The sequence below is a fragment of the Thunnus thynnus genome, chromosome 24 (assembly GCF_963924715.1).
Source record: "Thunnus thynnus chromosome 24, fThuThy2.1, whole genome shotgun sequence".
Classification (NCBI taxonomy): Eukaryota; Metazoa; Chordata; class Actinopteri; order Scombriformes; family Scombridae; genus Thunnus; species Thunnus thynnus.
In genome coordinates, this window is record NC_089540.1 from 5,438,159 (window position 1) to 5,458,132 (window position 19,974).

The 19,974-nt window shown below is 41.4% G+C and overlaps 1 protein-coding gene across 6 annotated transcripts in view; it reads right to left on the reverse strand.

The window, feature by feature from the left end:
- The window catches only part of mgat5 (alpha-1,6-mannosylglycoprotein 6-beta-N-acetylglucosaminyltransferase), a 90,630-nt gene extending 72,300 nt beyond the window's left edge, over positions 1-18,330 (reverse strand). The window contains exons 1-3 of one of the 6 annotated variants that reach the window (XM_067583546.1): positions 18,176-18,330; positions 16,387-16,467; positions 2,891-3,371 (exon numbers count right to left, since the gene is read on the reverse strand). In XM_067583546.1, the coding sequence (XP_067439647.1) occupies positions 2,891-3,131 (241 nt within the window). In that variant the 5' untranslated portion in view covers positions 3,132-3,371; positions 16,387-16,467; positions 18,176-18,330. Of the gene's footprint in view, positions 1-2,890; positions 3,375-16,380; positions 16,468-18,166 lie in introns of all 6 variants that reach the window. The other 5 variants (XM_067583543.1, XM_067583544.1, XM_067583542.1 and 2 more) reach the window with 5 other exon arrangements.
- Between the last annotated feature and the right edge of the window lie 1,644 nt (positions 18,331-19,974).

Sequence of the window (19,974 nt, forward strand, 5' to 3'; positions counted from 1 at the left end):
TGAAAGGGAGGGGATAGCATGACTGTGGTTTTGATGGGATGACTGCAGGAATCTAGGAGGTGTTATAATAGCTAGGTATAGTGTTGCTGTTCTCTTAGATTATAGACCTTTAGAGCTGGATTCATTTCTCACCCACAAAACAGACACATCTAAAATTTAATTCAAGCTTTCCCTAAAGTTTTTTCCCCCCTCTCTGTGCAGTCTGATTTGAGTTCAGTTTCAGGTGGAGTCGTCTCACTCTGTATGGAGGGCTGAGATACAGGCTATCAGCGTTTGAGCTCTATGAACAGTGACACGTCGTTCCTTCTCTTCCTCAGACAGTCACTACTTCTGACTACCGTGTACCTGAGAAAAAAAATCAAAAGCCCAAAAGGAAATGGAATAACTGCATATTTTACAGAGTTTTGAAGGTGAGTTTGATATTTTGTTCCGTATTTTGGTACATGGTTCATGTAAATGCCTTTTTTTTAATGTGGTGAAATATTAATAAGATTGCACAATAAAGAAATGAAAATGAACACCTCGTCCAACACAGACTGTAGGTCCATCATTTTTATGTATTTTACACTATATTTCCACTAAAAAGAACTTTAAAGCACCATGTCAAGTAGGCTATCTCAGCTGACATGATCCACCGTTTACCCTTGCCCTCCCCCCGATTTGATAACCACTCATTTAGGCAAATGTGAAAGCTGCATTACAGAAATCTTCACACGGGTGCACTTTGCTTCCACTCTGTTCAACAGGTGTGTTTCTTCCAGTGAGCCTGACCAATAAACCGATGTTCCAACCGCGCTCCAAATGGGCTTCCATATTAAATTCACATGCATTAAGATTTTATGGGTCATTTAGGGGTAGCAAAGGAGGAAACCCTGGTTCCCCTTAAACTCATTACAGATTGGATCAGGACAAATCATCGACCGAGAGAGCGAGCGCAGGAAGCACAAAGTATCCTGCTGCCTCGCTATCTAATCAAGGACATGAAATGGATTTTGATGTGATATTGGACGGCGGTCAGCAGGCTGTTCTGCAGCTCCGACGGCCACTATGAATATCAATCCATCATAAAAGGGAACAAAACAAACTGGACAGGACGCTCTTCCCTGGAGACTAAAATCTATGAGATGGGCTTAGATTACATGAACCCCAAATTAATCACAGTAGGATAGCTCCCACTCTACAGCAAGTAAATGTATTATATAGTTACTTGCCTTGTAGGGAGAGAGAGGAAACCTTCTGTAGAGGAAGATACCAAGTCATACTGTTGCTCTTGATTCAATATGTGAGACAGTGAGGTTTGATTTTCTAGGGCCTGCTAAAACAAGTTTTACCTGCTCACCTCTCTGTTGAACCCCCGCAAGCCTTAAATACTACTGAAGACTGCTGAAAATAAGGTAAACCACTTACTTCTAAATATAGCCTGTAGCCTAGCTGATTGTAATCTTCGACATTAATGTTATTTAAATCCAACAAAAGAAAGACCTAGCTTCAAATCCTAATATAAGAAAGTATTTGTGTCTTGCTTTTTTTTTTTATTTAATCAGTTATTTAATCCGGCTTTTTACGGCACGCAAAGAGATTAAAGACGCTGTATGATATGAAAAAGGTCAAAATATGAGAGATAAGACAACACAGCTACATGTGCCGCCATCATTACCGGCCGGTATGTCTCAAAAATGACAACGCTCGCACACTCTATTGGTTTCTTTGTGTACTCCAATCTCTTCTTTATGTTCCCTGGGAGCCGATTTAATCTCCAGGAGCTTTACTGTATCCTGTTGTTTCTCTGGGCATTAGAGAACAATCAATTCCAATCTCAGGTTTCTAATGAAGCCTCCTGTCGACCCATACAGGTCTATTAATGGCATGAATAACTTATTGATGGGTCTTGTGGACATGTGCTATTACAGTATGATGCCCTGATGCAGCTGTGTCAGCGTTTTTACATCTCCTGGACGAGTTTTTCTTGAATATAGGCGGTGTGGAACCATTCCATCCAATTTAGAGAAGATGTAAAAAGAAGCCTACATCATGATGCAGTAGTAACTTGGTTTAAGGTGCTTCTATTATTCTGTTTCTACCTGGTAATGATCTTATGCAAATGAAAGAATTGCAGGCTCATCCTGCTGATTCCTCTACATCAAACACTTAGAAGGACACCTGTACGTTCCACGTTAAGCAGGTCTGAGCTGCTTTCAGATATGTTTGGCATCTCTTATTCTATTCTTTTAACATAAAGCCTATTGATGAGCTTCCATACCTACGGTGACACATGACAGCTGCAACTTTAACCCCTTAACATCCACCCTTTTTTATAGATTTTTTTTTTTGGCATTTGGCAAATGGAAAAGCTTATGATAGAAGAACTGTAAGGCCGTGATGCATGTATTATCATTTGACAAGTGACATCTTCTAGTTTCTGGAAATGTGCTTGTTTAGCATGTGGCTAAAACACAAACAAAACTACATCGGTTCAAATGAGGCTCAAAAAAGTGTTTTTGGTCCTCGTCTATAAGGAGTCATATTTGAATAACAATAATTAGGACATGCTTTATGCCAGAACTACGCAGAACACAATAAAACTTCTACATCTTGTCCACCTGTATAATATTCCAGACCTCTTCCTGGCCTAACCTTATAGGAGCTAGGGAGTTTTTAGTTTGTGGTGTCACTGGTGTCCCTAAACCTCTCCAATCATCTCCGATTAGCCAAATTGTGCCATTTGCTTTGACTCATTACTGAGCTATGCTACCGCTGTCTTAACCATTTGTTAAAAGATTAAGACAGTTGCTAAAAGTGTACTTCATAACAAAACTACAGGAAAAACAAGAAAGATCAGTCTGATTCCATTTAGGTGACATGAACAGCAGCTAGAGAGCTGGTTACTCACCGTAAGCCGTCATGGTTCCCACATAAGGCCCATCCATGACGCTTTGGTTCTCCTCAGCCAGCGCCTTGATGTAGCGCTTGCTGAGGTCCAGGATCTGCTGCCGTAGCACAGCGCTGTTCTCATGGCTGGCTCGCTGCTGGATGGTGAAATGCAACAGCATCATGCCCCAGATGAAGCCGAAGCTGACCAGGAAGAAGCCCAGCTTCTGGGATGACAGTTTCCATAAGAACGGTGTAGCCATGCTGACTTGACGGGAAGTCGGGAGGGTTGTGACTCTGGTTTGACAGGAGGGGAGAATGCAGGAGGACGGGGGGGGGGGGGGGGAGGAGAATCAGGAGGGCAGGCGGGGCATGGCTGCGTCAGTCGGTGTAGCTGTGTTGGATTTTCAGGGGCGGTGGCTTGTTTGCCTCACCGGCGTGATTTCCTTCTCTGACCCATCCTCATCTCTCACTAACATCTCAGTGGACTGAGTTGCTGCATCCTGCTGCAGAAAAACACACAGAGAGAGAGAACAGACAGGTGGCTGGTTAGATAAACACAGATATTGAGGGAATTCTTCTCCCAATCCCAACCCCACCTGTACGTTATTATTATAAAAACACAGAAAATTGGACGGCAAGTCCACAGTGTCAGCTATAACTCAGAGTAAACTGCAGTCAGTAATCTGTCTGTCAAATTAAAACATTTCTTTCCAGCAGAAACATCACAAAGCCTTAAATCCTGATATATAAGCTTCTGAAAAACAGCAGGAAGGCTTCATAAAGTTCATCTGAATAGGTTTTAGAGTAAGATGAAGTAGCCAAAAGGTATTAGACCTGAGTTGAGTACAGACCTTCTGTCTGTTACTTTCAGCAGAGCAGCACAGCACAGAGACGCACTGTATCCCAACTGTACGTCACTGTGTGTGTGTGTGTGTGTGTAAGCTCCTGCAATATGCAGACAGAACGGTGACACACCAAACCCTTCCCTGTAGCCTGCCGGGAAAAACTTCTTTCCACCTTGTAATGTCAATAACGTATCAATCTTGATTTATTTACACATGATAAATAAACAGGAGTACTTGATACTGCTGGCAAAAAAAACACAATAAAGTCCTCTAAAGTTATTTAAAAACTGAGTTTAATGCCTGTGTGACACTGAGAGAGAGGCTACACAGAACCGGCTTGTCTGGCCCAGACAGTGTGATGTTTCATGATTGATAGGCCTGTGTGGAATTTATGCAAAAAGGCTTATAGTTCCCTCAAAATCTAAACATTTGGATAGCCTACAATCCGTCTTCCTCACTGACAAGCGAGAACACCAACAGAATTCTAAATACATTGCCTTTTTTTTTTAATATGTTTTGCTCGATTTAAGCAGGATTTTCTGCTAGACAAATGATGGAGGCTCTACCACACACTGCATATGTGTAATTGAGCATGTGTACGTATGTGTGAAATAGAAAAGGTCAAAGGTTTATTTATTCACTCCCACTATAGCAAAAGAAAAATGTAGAAGGGAAAATGTCAAGGGAAAGGTTAGTCAAACTAAGTTTCATGTAATCTGTTAAACAGCAGTTGATATCTGTGAAGGACGTTTGCTGCTCAGGGTGGAAAATCACCAGCAGAGCCGCAACGATTAGTCAATTCATTGATCTGTCGATCGACGGAATATTAATCACCAACGATTCTCTAGATCCATCTTCTTAAATGTGAATATTTTAGGGTTTATTTAGTCCTCTATGACAAGTGAGTAAGTGGCATCTTGGGTTCTGGAAAATGATCATTTTTCACAATTTTCTGACATTTTAAAGACCAAACAACTAACTGAATAACTGAGAAAACAATCAACAGATTCATCAATGATGAAAATAATTGTTAGTTTCAGCCCTAATTACTACAAACAGCTTGATTTCAGCAGGTCAGGAAAAGGTTAAAAGCCACTTTTAAGATTCATTGAAGAAAAAAAAACAAAAACATTTCCTCCACTATGTGAACGGCTTCGCAGACCTGTGAGAAAAAGCCAATTCCCGTAAACATTTAACAGTTATATTCTAGTTTCATGCTTGCTATCTTTATTGCTGACTGCGACCATGCCAATGACAACACGTTTGGCCAAAACCATCAAACTTTTGCACACAATGCAGAACGAGACCGCCCCGCAGCACTTGTGAAGCTGTTAAATAGTTCAACACTCCTTACTGACAACCTCAAGGCAATCTGAGCACAGCTAAATAAATGCCTCTGGCTTTGCATTAAGCAATACAAAAAAAAATAAAATAAAATCTTTCTAGCGTGCAATCAAGCCAAAAGAAAAAAAAAAAAAAAAGATGTTGTAGATGTTCTCTCTCATCTGCATTCGACTGCTGTGGCTGTAAATGAGGCTAAGTGTGGGGAGGGGATTTCTTCAGCCTTGCTTTTCAACTGCGTCTCTCTCGTTCTCTTTCAAAGCAGCTCTATCCAGGTCAAGACCACAGCCGCCTGCATGGATGCAGCACTGAGAGAAAACCAATATCTGCCTGACTCTCACAACTAAAATGTTATTGTTAAAGATGCACCGATCCACTGTTTTTCAGTTCCGATCCGATTCTGATACCTGAATTTGGATATCTGCAGAGCTCTTTTTTCAGGATATTATTATGATTGTTGGTATTATGTGTAAGGTTACATGAGGCTGCAGTAAACCACACAGAACTTCTTATTAAGAGTAAAAAATATACAAAAATGCATTAAATTTAAATGTATTCCAAAGCAAAATTTGCCGTGGGTGTGGAGTGTGACTTAAAAGAAAAAAATTATAATTTCTATTGGGGAGTTTTGCTGACCCAAAACAGCATGCAGACAGTAACTGAGGTTAAAAATAAATGAATGTATTATATGCTAAAAACACAAGTTAAGAACAGATTAAAACAGGTTAAAAGTCTGAAGTCTCTTAGAAGAAATAAAACATCGCAACATGCAAATAATTAAAAGTATCAAACAAAAAGGAGAAGGAGATAACAATCACAAAGGACAGACTGTTTTATATTCAGTATATAGCTTCTATCAATTTACTGTATGGACCTGTGCCGCCTCCTCACGTTCAACAGTTCAAAAGCCAACATGAAAGCTTCAGTATCGGCACTCGATACCGATACTGGCTGGGATCGGTCCCGACTCTAGTGTTTATTGATCTTTTACTAAGAATATTTTTCTTGTATCTAAAGCGGTTGGCACTCAGAATAAGACAAGACAGAGATGGTTATATCACCTTCCCCCAGAAACACAAAAGATAGCCACACACAAAAGGCTCTTTTCACCTTACATCCATCAAGCTTCATAAATAGGTCAGAAACAGCTGCGAGCCGCTTCCAACGGGGCTGGAGTCTCACAGCAGGTTATGACACATCATAATTGTTCAGTCATTTAAGACAAAGGCTCATGTTTGCTTTCTGTGCGCACGGAGATCTTTTTATAACAAAGCGGTGACGAACGCCGTGTTGTCTGGAGTGAAGACACTTGTAAAAAATGGAAACTCCTGTATCTTTTTTTTTTTTCTGACATTTAACTGACTGATCTGCTTTGTGATGTGTGCAAAACAAGCCTTTCCGTAGGGTAAAGAGAGGGAAAAAAAAAAAAAAATCTCTGCACTGCACTGTGAATTCATGAGACAAGCCCTTGACAGTAGCGCTGTGCAATCTGCAGTGCTGATAACATTGGATGTCTCTCATTGCTCGGGACTGTGTTGGAGGAGGGCAGGGAAAAGGCTGGCAGCGCTCGCTGGTTGAGCGCCGACAAGGATGGGAGGCTTTGGGGCTGTTTATCAGAGAGGAACGCCGCTCAGACTGCCCCATGGTACATCACTGCAAGAAGCCAAAACCTACACACAACACTAGACTGAACCGCTTCTGAAAACACACATTCTCAGTCGGAGCTGGCTCCGTTGTCTGGCCTGTTTTCCCGCGTCCATCCGTCTTATTTAAGAACTGAAACTGATCGTGCACCAGCACTGCTTTGTTAGGAAGCTTTCCAATCACAGGCTGTGTCCTGTAATCTGTAGAGAAAGGGGCGATGCAGCAATTCACCCCCCCCCCTTTCTCCTCCTCCTCCTCTTCTTCCTCCCCAGCAGTGCATACATCTCTCCTCTCAGTTACCTTCTAGTTTCTAATTCAGGATCTTAATTTGTCTGGCTGGGAGCCCTCTGGCTCTCAGCAGCAACAGCCCAGTGAAACCCTGTGGGTTGACAGCCAGCTAAGGTTGCAGAATATATGATACTTTGCAATTTGAGATGATAACGTAACGACCTGCTGAATAGTTTTTTCATTGTTGGGGAGAAGTAGCGGCGCACAAAAACCCTGGAGGTTTAAGAGGCGCTGAAGACAGAAACAATTGAATCATTCAAGCCTGGGAGAAATCACTGTCCTCTCAAATCTGTTACAAAGGAATGTTCTTCCTGTTAGGGACATGGGAGCTGAAATTTAAACTTTAAAACTGCATTTGTTGTTCAGTTTATAGTATCTACTACAATGTAGCACTGACAAAAAGCAGCAACAAGCTAAATTATGCTTATTTTCTATGTGACATCCTAATAGTCATCCTGAAATTACACATTAGGTTTTAAAAGCTTCCCTAGGTCCCGTTTCACAGCTTTCACACTGCGCTCCTGATGAAAACAATACAAGTCTATTTTATATTTTAATTGATGCACTTATGACCTGTATATTTAAGCACAGCAGAAAGCCTACACTAGCAGAGCAGAGTGAAAATATGTGGTAAACAACTGATCAACAGAAGAATGAAAAACTAATACTGTATTTTGACACACTTAAAGCAGCGGGGTTGCAGATTGCAATCGACTGAATACCCTCACCCCTCACCCTCCTCTTCAGAGTGTGTAGGAGACCCTGCAAAACTCACAAAAAAAGAGAAAGACCCTCTCCAGAGTCAGTGTTTGGTTTGTCTGTTCTGGGCTATTGTAGAAACAGTCCAACGTGGTGGGCTCTGTAGAAGAGGAGCCACTCCCTATGTAGATACAAAGAGCTCATTCTAAGGTAACGACAAGGTAAAGTAACACAACCATTCTTATTTTCAGGTGATTGTACACTTATTAAAAACATACTTATCAATATTATATATGACATGTGATTCAAAGTTAAATACGGTGCATTCAGAAAGTATTCAGACCCCTTCACTTTTATCACATTTTGTTATGTTGCAGCCTTATGCTACAATTGTTTAAATTCATTTTTTACCCTCATCAATCTACACTCAATATCCCATAATGACAAACAGGATTTTAGATTTTTTTTTATTATTTATTAAAAAGGAAAAACTGAAATATCACATTGACATAAGTATTCGGAGCCTTTACTCAGTACTTAGTGGAAGCACCTCTGGCAGTGATTACAGCCTCGAGGCTTCTTGGGTATGACGCGACAAGCTTTGCACACCTGGATTTGGGGATTTTCTGCCATTCTTCTCTGCAGATCCTCTGAAGCTCTGTCAGATTGGATGGGGACCGTCGGCGGACAGACGTTTGATAGGGTTCAAGTCAGGACTCTGGCTGGGCGGCTCAAGGACATTCACAGGGTTGGCCCTAAGCCACTCTTGTGTTGTCTTGGGTGGGTGCTTGGGGTCATTGTCCTGTAAGGATATCTCTGTACTTTGCTCCGTTCAGCTTTCCCTTAACCCTGACCCATCCCTTCCACTGAAAACACCCTCACAGCATGATGCTGCCACCACCATGCTTCACCGCTGGGATGGTACTGGGCAGGTGACGAGCGCTGCCTGGTTTCCTCCAGACATGACACTTAAGAGTTGAGGCCAAACAGTTCAACCTTGGTTTCATTAGACCAGAAAATCTTGTTTCTCACAGTCTGAGAGTCCTTTAGGTGCATTTTGGCAAACTCAAAGCATGCTTTTCCTGTTTTTTTTCCTTTCACTGACGACAGGTTTCCGTCTGGCTATTCTGCCATAAAACCCAGACTGGTGGAGTGTTGCAGTCATGGTTGTTCTCCTGGAAGTTTCTCCCGTCTCCACAAAGGATCTGTGGAGCTCAGCCAGAGTGACCATCGGGTTCTTGGTCACCTCTCTTACCATGGCTCTTTTCCTCCAGTTGCTCTGGCTGGCTGAGTGGCCAGTCCTCCTGGTTCCAGACTTCTTCCATTTAAGAATTATGGAGGCCACTGTGCTCTTACCCAGATCTGTGCCTCAACACAATCCTGTCTCTGAGCTCTGAAGGCAGTTCCTTCAACCTCATGGCTTGGTTCTTGCTCTGATATGCATTGTGAGCTGTTAGACCTTATAAAGACAGGTGTGTACCTTTTCATATCATGTCCAAACAATTGAATATACCACAGGTGGATCCAATCAAGCAGTAGAAACATCTCAAAGATGATCAAGAGGAATAGCAGACACCTGAGCTACATTTCACAGCAAAGGGTCTGAATATTTATGTCAATGTCATATTTCAGTTTTTCCTTTTTAATACATTTGCAAACATTTCTAAAATGTTGTTTTTGCTTTGTCATTATGGGGTAATGAGTACAGAGTGAGGAGAGGAAAAAATGAATTTAAACAATTTTAGCATAAGATTGCAACAAAATGTGAAAAAGTGAAGGCGTCTGAACACTTCCTGAATTCACTGTACATGTGTATCTGGATGGTACAACATCATGCTGGGTCAATATTCTGTGCTGAACTACATTATGAATGCAAACATTCATAATTCACATTCATATTCACATCAGAAACACAAACTGAGGGAAGAATAGAAGAAAATCAGTAACTCTGCAAAGTGGAAGACACTTATTACCCAAGAACAAAACTCAGTTCGTTATTTCGCTGAAAGTTCCAGAAAGAGTTGAGTCAATTTCTGATTAAATTGCAACAGAGCAACCTCTGACTAACAAAACAAAGTACAGCCTTGCTTTTGCGGTCTCCAGCTTTTAGAAATACCCGTTCAGCATTCAATAACCAATACCAATGTTAACAACAAGCGATATCTGTCTATCTTGCAGCAAACACAAGAACTCTTCCTGTGTATGCAGTACATCTGCATACACAGACCACATACAGTGGTCTATGATGACGTCAGAGGGATTTAGAGTCAACAATATCACATCACTGTCAAAATAATCATCTCAGGCTTTAATATCTTTTCGGCAGAATCCTAATCACAAAGCCGTTGCGCTTGTTCTCTCATGTGCTGAATCGTTAAGTCCAGGCCAGATGGCTGTGCGAGGTAAAGACTCTGTCCATTTCCGCCGCATCTTGGAGCTGAAAATAACTTACTCAAAGTGTAGTTTAGGGACTCGACCATAAAGGTGATGCAGGCCGATGGAAGGTCTGGATTAATTCCAGTGCATTACTCCAGGTCTAAAAGTGAGCGCATGCTACTGAACTGAAATAACATACACTAAGAGCTCGTTGCATAACCACAGAAAGTAGTGAAATGTGCTCTAGATGTAGCCTTGGACATCAATTATGGATCAACTTTGAAAAAGTATCCATTTTTCTCCTGAATATAAATAGGCTGTCATGGAGTTTGACTTCTCACACCCAAGTAACTTTAGAGTTCTCCGGTGGTGACAGCCGGCAAGCCTTACTGTTCAGAGGTTGGCTAATGTTTGTTTGTGCTCATGCAGAATGAACCCACATTGTAGTGTAGAGCTGCAACTGACGATTACTTTCATTATTAATTAATGTATTTTTAGTTTTTTTAGATGAACTGGTTGGTGATTTTTGGCGACTTTCATCCATGATCATGAGTGCTACATGGATCCACGAGGGGAAATCACAAGTCTGCTGACTGACAGTGAGTCAGCTGATGTGTTTATCCATCTTCTCTGGTGTCACAAAGAGAGAAATAACTGATTATGAGAATTAGGGCTGCGACTAATGATTGTTTTCATGATTAATTGTTTGTCAAAAAATGTGAAAAATGCCCGTTATAAATTCCCAGAGTCAAAGGAGTCTTTAAATGTCTTGTTTTGTTCAACCGACGGTTCAAAACACAAAGATATTCAGTTTACTATCATATGACAACGTTAAGCATTACATCATCACATCTGAGAAGCTGAAACCAGCTAACGTTTAGTATTTTTACTTAAAAAATGATTATAGCATTATCAAAATAATTACTGATTAATTGAATCAGGTAACTGACTAATCAGTGCAGCTCTAATGAGAATGAAAATTTACCATAATATTAAGAGGTATAATTACAATGTGGCCACTATGCACAAATACAACACAACTCTGTTTGAACTCCCTCTCACTTTCTGACTGATCAGGGAGAGTCCCTTCACTCGTGTCCATAAACGTAACCACGGTCGCCCAACGATTTGCATAAAAATTCACTGTTTATACAAGTCGTTTCGAAGATTTCTATCTTGCTTCCTTCATGACCAGCAGATGGATTTAACAGTAGTTTAGCTTTTAAATTCAAATCCTACTTTGCTGTCACACCACAAATAAACTGCACCACAGTCTACTTGGAACTAAACCAAGACCCTCTTTGTTAAGTGGTCTTGGTGCGGTTGTTTAGTCCACACTAGAGTTTGACTGACAGCTAACAGCTTAGGTGTGAAAGCACTCTAACTGTCTTGGCTTGTCCAAGGATATTAATTTTGCAATCATAAAGCACACACAATATTTACATTTCAAATTTTTGCTTCAAAAAATAAACAATTGAGCGATTCAAAGTAGTTGCACCTTTTTCCTCTTACTGACGACCCTCCGTTTGAAAGCGGTGACATGTGACAGGCTCAGCTCGTAGGATTATTTTCAAGTAATCATTTCAAAAACTCATCCGTGAAAGTCAGCGTCCATCCATCCTCTCCAGACTGGTTTTTGGCAGTGTAGCAGTGTAGCAGTGGAGTGCTAGCTCGCCTGTTGCCTGGCTAAGGAGACGTGATACTGATAATATGGGCCCCGCTACCATGGAGACCGGTGTGACTCTGCATCTTAATGGACTTCTTCACATACGTCCCCCCCTACCCCGCCTCTTAATTATTCATTAGGGACCTCCAGAGAAACAGGCACTGCTGCAGCTTCCCCACCTTACTGGTGTGAATCCAGCGGGGAACCAGGTATCGAGAGCTAACGGCGCAGTTTGAGACAGGCGTTTTCCCGGGAGAAAAAAAAAAAAACGTTCAGGAAGTTTATCTAAAATGTGAGAGGCACCCAGATCAATGTCAATGTGCTCTTTATGGAGTCACCGCTGTGCTCAAGCACTTCTTCAAGCATACCAATTTCATATAAATGAACACACATTCATGCTGAGGAGAACAACAGACTACATAAGCTTTCTGTAATCCTTCATAAAAACACAAATATCAGTCTCAGCAGCCAGTGGTGATGGAGAGGATGCACTAAAACTACAAGATAAAGAAAGATTTTTCTTTTTCATTGGTCAGCCTTCCGGTAAGTCGAGTGATAAGATCAAGCAGGAAGGTGACACACTCCAGCAACTGAGCTGCAAAACCACTAAAGGAAATAAGACCTTCATTACCATGAGCGCAAACTGACTTTCATTTACATGAGACACCAGTAAACAATGTCGTCTCTAAATAAACACATGAGGCCGAATGGGCCGGCAAAAGCTGGTGTGCTGTATTCAAATCTAGCCAAATCTAGTCACGTGGACTTTGTCTCATTTCTATCAGACAGTCTGAAGCGCCACTGGGAATGAAAATGATTGAAATTTAAAACAGGAAACGTGGTGTTTAACCCTCGTTTCGGTGAATCATTCCTGCTGGGAAGCGTGTCTGACATATTCGTATGTTAACAATCTCGCCTCGCTTGTCGGGAAGTCATCCTCGCTAATTCAGTCAGTTTGAAAGCTTTGTATAAAAACTGATGTGCTGATGTCTATTGTTTTGTTTTTTTTTTCCACACAGATAATAACTCCTTTGTTTCCAGTCATCATTAATTAAGACTATCAGGGTTTCCGCATCTTGCAGCTATTATCTAGTTATGTCCTTTTTAAACCTCTTCAAATTGACTCCCCAAATCCATTCATCTGACTGGATTTCTACTTGAAACTCTTCTACGCCCTGAAAACATACAGACAAACATGACTTAAGTAGTCTGTGTTTGCTCTATGTAGTATTTAAATCTCATAGAGTCTCACAGAAAAGTTTTGTAAATTAGCTCTGTGAACATTCAATGCAAATTTGGGTAATAATGAATGAAAAGTATATCATATAAATATAAAATTCTATCCAACCTACATCGTATTTGCATGCATGTCATCACGGCAGTAACACATCGTCACCCTCACTGCTGGACTCCATCGCTCAGCAACACGCTGTGAGTTTAAAGCCCAGCAACTGACAACCTTGACCTCCACCAGAAGAAGTCCAGCTCCACAGAGGAAGCCTAAAAATCCAATCAATTGTGACTGCCGGGGGGGTGGGGGGGGGGGGGGGGGGGCACACCTGTCGACAGCAGGTCGCTGTGATGCAGCAGACAACTCTAACACCCTGAGTGCCTGCAAAGACTGGTGTTTTTTTCACCCCCACACACTGTTGAGAAACATTCAACTCTTGACCGTCCACAGAAGGAGTCACACTCAGCACTTTTGGAGCCAGGAGAAACACGACATGCTGAATTTCACACACTATCGTCGTGGAAAAGGAAGCTGAGTAGGAAGTGACCAAAAAAAAATCTTAATTCCTTTTAATTGTACTGTGTATTGTATTATTCTGCTGTAGCTTGGAGACACAATATAGAGTAAACTGATTCCTTGTTTACAACAAACACAAAGTAAAGCCAAAATCGAAAGTAAGGAACAGATAGGACAGTTCACTGTAGGCCTTAATGGCCTAAACAAATTCTGCTCTATAAAAGGGGAAGTCATCGTTTCTGGGAGACGCTGATATACCACCCAGTGAATATCCAGGAACTGTAACACTGACTTCACAGGAAATGCCCTTTTCATTAAATCTTCAACACAAAAGATTTTTCACCCAGAGAGGTGGCACTTCCTTCCCTGCATAGAGAAATGAAAGTACCATATAAAGTTATCTATAAAACCAAACCAACACCATCGAGGCATCACTTTCTTTCCCAGGCAGAAAACTGACAGGTTTAACCTGATACACACATACCATGAGAGGAAGAAGAAAGGGCCATCTGAGCGTGGCGTGCATGTCCAAAACACGCCTGGTGAGAATTGCGGGTAGGAAGAGCAGATGAGGCGCTAACGGCCATGATTTCACCACGCTACTTCCTCCTTCCTGTCGCCACCGCACACAAGCTTTGTTGTTATGCTAACACGAGCTGGCCTTAACCCAACCCAATATGTAGTAGAACAACAATTCAGGTGATAAAAAGATGTAATCACACACAGAACTTACCTTTATATGCTCCTGACGGTAATAGCAGAGTATTTACAGTACAGTGAAGGTAACACAGCTATTTTGTGGATTAAGTGCAGGACGCTGAACTGTTATGCAAACAGATTAAACTGTTTTAAGGCATTTATTTAAGAAAAAATAGCAAAATTCTCTGGTTTAGTTTCAAGTTTTCAGTCTTCTAAGATTGCAAACTAAATATCTTTAAGTCTTGGACTGAAAAAACAAAACATCTGAAGACACCACATCCTGGCTTTGGGGAAATTGCAACATTTTATGACATTTTATAAACCGAACGACTGATCGATAATGAAAAAAGATAATTAGCTGCAGCCCTGAATGTAAGCAAACACACACTGATATCACCATGCTGACTATATTAAATCCCTAACCCTCTCCCCCTTTATGCCAAACTCATATCGCTTTCTCTGAATATAAAACTAATCCTAATTCAGGTCTTCTCTCTAAGTGCACATACAAATCCTCTAAAACCTCTTAAAGATGAGCAAGAGTGGCAAAATGTCTGCACTTTCTGTTCTCGTGACATGAAAACACAACCAAACAAACTCCGGCCAGACACATTTCCTTCTCCTTTTCTGTGGGAGTAGCTGCAACGTTTCAGTATTACAAGTCAGAGTCAGACGCCAGAAATGACTCAATGAGAGCAAACGCGATCCGTACAAACATACAACCCAAACAACCCAAATTATGACTAAGACAGTGACAGTAGTTTATGGTGGCGAGAGCTTGTGGTATTCATGAGCTTGGTATCCCGTTATTCCAGTTTTGATGAGTTACTGAAAGAAGCAGCTAAAATGCAAATAGTGTTGGGTTCAATATTCTAAATATGCATGAAATCTTTTAATAGCATGTGTGACAAACACAGGCATGAAATTGTTTTGAAGAGTCCGAGACGAGGACGTGATGAGTGTTTGAGGTTACAGTAAAGGCCCAAAATCTTCCTTTTATTACCTCTTCAGTTTGTTAATGATTGCCCCGCGTGTCAAAACACTTTTTTTTAAGAGGATTTCTTGTGACTTGCTCTACCTACAGCTCAAATGCGCAGCACAAATAAACCAGTGCTTTGCATGTGCTGAGCTCGAAACAGTAGACCGACTGTACAGAAGCAAACGTGTGTGTTGCACGATGGGAAAGAGCCTCGTCAGAGCCGAGTGCCAAGGTGGAGTGAGGTTTTCTGACGAGCAAACGTGGCACAATCCCCCCCCCCCCCCCCCCCCCCCCCGCTGCCCCCCCAAAAAAGCTGATTTCATACCTCAGTCTAGCTATATACTTTATACAGACCGTGACGTTAAGTAACATCGGAAATTAAATCCCTTTGAGGGATCGCTGACTTCGGAGTCGCAGCGGTTTCTAGCACAGTGATCAGTAACCAGATAGAGCACACAAATAAGAGAAGACAGGTGTGTGTTTGACTGTGTGTGTGTGTGTGTGTGTGTGTGTGTGTGTGTGTGTGTGCTTGGTCAAAAGCAGCGAGAACAGGAGCCCTTTAATCACAGAAAGGCCAAGTGTTCCACTTCCCTGCGTGGCATCCATCACCACAGTCCAGTTCTTCCACGTTCCCTCCATCTTCAATCCCTCCTTCCTCATCCCTCCACTGCTGCCTCTCCTTCTGGCTCTCCACCCGAGCCCACCAACAACCCCCCCCCCTTCGCCCCCCGCCCCTCTCCCATCCTCCCACCCCACATACACACACCCTCCCAACGATTTCTTGCCAGTGAAGCATGCCACCGAGGCAAAGCTCCTTTTCCTCAGGATTTATAATCCCACGGGCTCCGGCAAAAAGGCAGCTGAAAGAGCTCTTTATAAAGCCAGGGGCAGTCGGTGGCTCACCTCTGGATGGTCACTACACTCAGCATTAGCTCCCAGCCTACAGTCCAGGATCATAGGCAGGGGGGAGGGAAGTTTTTGTGGGGTCACATAGAATAAGATATAGATATATTTGACTGTCCTAGTGCAGAAATTTGCCCTGAACACCTACCAAAACTGTCTGATAAGCAACAAGCATCTTGAAAGATACAAACAAATGAAGGATCACATTTGCAGCCTTCATGGTAATGCCACAAGATACATCTCATATAATCAAATGAACACGCCATAACCAAATTACATCAGACTTCTCGTGGTGCAAACTGTAAATTAGTGCTTAAGCAACACTCACCAAAGCAGAAAATCAAGCTCATTCTCCCCGTTTCCTGGTGTCACTTTTCAGGTTTTACTGATCTTTCTGGCCCTCAACAACCTGTTGTAACACATGAAGCACATAAAAATCCTGGTTTGCAACTCCCCCATATAACTAATGACATGTTCACCAGGCATGTGTGAAGGCTTTGGCACACCGATACAGCATAATTGGTGACCTTCTGTGCCCTGCAGTGTTGGATAGGTTTAGGCATGAGGATTGATATGTCAGGGGAAGAATATCAAGGTACGTCACAGAATCTGACTGGTCACCAAATACGGTGTAACACCGGTAAGCAGAAAGGAGTCGGTGTCTGCTTATACTTCAATCTAAAGTGGTGTAAGACTGTGTTTGTACAGGAAAAAGTACGTAAAGCTGATATCAAAATGCTGACTGTGTCTCTTTGCCTGCAGTACTGACTGATAAATTCATGCACTGACTCATTTGTGCCTTTGTGATGTTAGATATTGTTGGCCAGCTGTAGACCGGCCACTGCCATTAATCCTTGTGATTTTTAACTCTTTCTAATATGGTTATTTTCTTGGGTTTTTTAAATAAAATTTTTAAATGTGTGTGAATATCTTGTCTCAAATTGCCCCTTGAGTGATGACTAAATGATTTTTGAGCTAAACTGAATTTGCTTTCAGTTTTGATTTGTTTGGAAACAGGTGTTATTTTGAGTATCGCTTGCAATCCTACCACTTTTCCAGCTCAGTATTTCCTAAGAAGACACTGTTTGTCCACAGGGCATGGATTAATATGATTAACTTCCACAGCCTGTTATCTCTGTCTGTGTCACAGAAACGCAACATCATCTCTGGAAGCTGAAAGAGAAAAACCCCGAGCAAATACTGGATGTTTCCCTAGCTTGCAGGGTTAGAGGATTGGGTCGTCTGTCACTGATAATACTTCCTAATTTGAATGTACATGTGTCTCGTGTCTTGTGCATGTTAATGTATTCATCATGTTAGCCTGACACCATCCTAGAATAGTGTTTACTGTCTTATACATCGATGTATTACTATATCTGTTGGTTAACAAGCGATTGTAAGCAAAACCTCATGGTGGAAATCATAAAGAGATAATAATAGATAATTATCTTAAAAAAATACAGTTGTAAATGTTGCCTTGTCTACTTGGTGAACACCACCGTACATACAGTGTAATAATAACCGCCTAGGCAGTAAATTATAGACATCAGCTTTAAGGTACATTAACTACCGTAGCTGTTAAATTTGCACCTTAACTGTCAATGACTTAGACTTGAACGTTATTCTTGAACAACCTGTTCGAGATTTTTCCTAATTTAACGGTGCTATCCGATCAGAAACACCCTGCAGGTGTTACTAACAATGCCTACATGGCCAGCCTGTGTTGCTATCATTTCTTTTATAAGCTAGCTAGTGTAATAATAACAATGGGACCCCCGTCTCACTGCGGCGATTAACGTCCTGATTCCCTAACTGGCTGTAAAAAAAAAAAAAAAAAAAAGCAGCTAACATTGCCGTTAGCTCTCCAGCTCCACCAGGTTGGCTGGTGGCTAGCCGCCTAACCATGCCAGCTATCACCGTTTCTGGCTACAGTAGCTTTGTTTTTTGAAGAGGTTGAGACGACTAGCTGCCTCCGTCGACCACCACACATTTCACAACAAAACACCGCCGCAATGACAAGTCGCCCACTCCCGAGAACACACACAGCTAAAACAGAATTATTTCCTCAACGAAGGAGCAGAAAACAAGCTCCAGAGCGATAGCAGGACATAGCTTACCCCTTTTTATTGTTTCTGTTGGTACTCCAAAGGTTGTAATTAGACTTAAAATCCAGGCAGAGGGCGAGCGGAGACGTCGCTGTATGGAGCAGACTGCAAAGATGAGACTCCGGCCACAGCGCAGGAGCCTCTGTGTGTGTTTGCTCTGCCCACTTGCAGAAAACGAATGGTAGTTTAGGGACCGTCTGCGTGTTCACGCCCCGCAAAAGACGAAGAACGGCAAAATGTTGAGTCTGTAAAAAAAATAGTGGATGTCGCCACCGTGACGTCACTCATTGGTTTGTGGATTCCCGTTTTGAAGAGTATATGCCAGACTGGATCAGCCAGAGGGACGAACTCACAAGTGCAGTTAGAGTTAGGCTAAGGTTAGGTTAAGGTTAAAGTTAACATACAAATCTTGTGAGAGTTTCGCAAATCGTTGCTCCAATCTGCTCCAATCTAGCCCCAACCATTTTTAAGCCTCAAATTTGGCATTTTGACTGTCGCCATCTTGGATTGTTGGAGCCAGAAGTGACAATATTTGGACGAGAGGGTAGAGCTGACCCTAACATTAGCGTCTAGCTGCTAGCTTGGTTAGCATGTTGCATTTACAGTCTTTGGTTATCTGTAATTATGCTAATGCTAATGCTAATTTTGGCTACTGAAAAACAGGCTTAAAACAAAATGTGCCTACTGGAAAAACTGAACTCCTGACTCATGAGAGGGTCTTTTAGTAGAACCAAACGCTGAACAAGACTTTTTTAAGTGACCAAAATGTTACAATTAACTTTGATGAACTGAAAACACACTAAATAGCAACAGCTACACCTATACTCCTATTCTAATTTGGGGTTACAATACACACTAAAGCATACCCTGCTTTATTGTGTATTTTACTCTAAATGGGACCATAATTTACAAAATGAACATCACGCTATATTGATGAAGACTTGAAACTAACGATTTAGACCATAAACTCATTAGGGAAGTGTTTACTGAGGTAATAAATCAAGTCAGAAGTAGGGTCATTTTCTCCTCGACTTCTGTACAATTGGACTCCTTGTTGCTGGCCATTAGAAAGAATGCAGGTTTAAGGCACTTCCACAATGGCTTCACTTTTCAGTGCCAGATAAATACATTGTCTGACTTTGAAAATTGACAATAAAATTACAATAGTCAGAATGAAAGTCTCTTACATGTAATAATTATAGTTATAATATTTACAATATTAATTTAAAAAAATAGTTTTTGAGCATCAGTCACACATAAACAGCAACGTGACAAGGCTCCAAATAAACATTGTGTAACTTAGTTATATATTTACATTCTACAACTTGCAATTCATCAAAGTGAAGAACAAACAAAAATCCCAGACTAGACAGCTGTAACTGAGTTTGTATTTATATCTGTTTTTGCTATCCATTCTTTATAAATGAATTATTTTACTCACTGTCTTATTTGAATCTTGATTTAATCTTTGATTACAAAGTGACTGAAAAATAGTCTAATTTCCATATGTGTTGGCTATGGGCCATGGTGACTCAAATTCAATGACAATTGCCACATCTTGGTTAAACAAAAATGGAGGAGACATAAAAGAGGTCGATCCCTAACTACCTTTTTCTGCTGTCACAGGCCAATAAAAGCTTTGTGTTTACTGCCATCTGCTGGCTGTCAGACATTATAGCCCCCCCTTGTGTTTTCATATAGAGACTGAAATCCAGCTACATTTCTGAATTATTATGAGGTTTTGCATTTGTTAAATGTGCAGAAAGTAAAGCACAGGTATTTATACCAAGCACTAATATTTATATTTAATT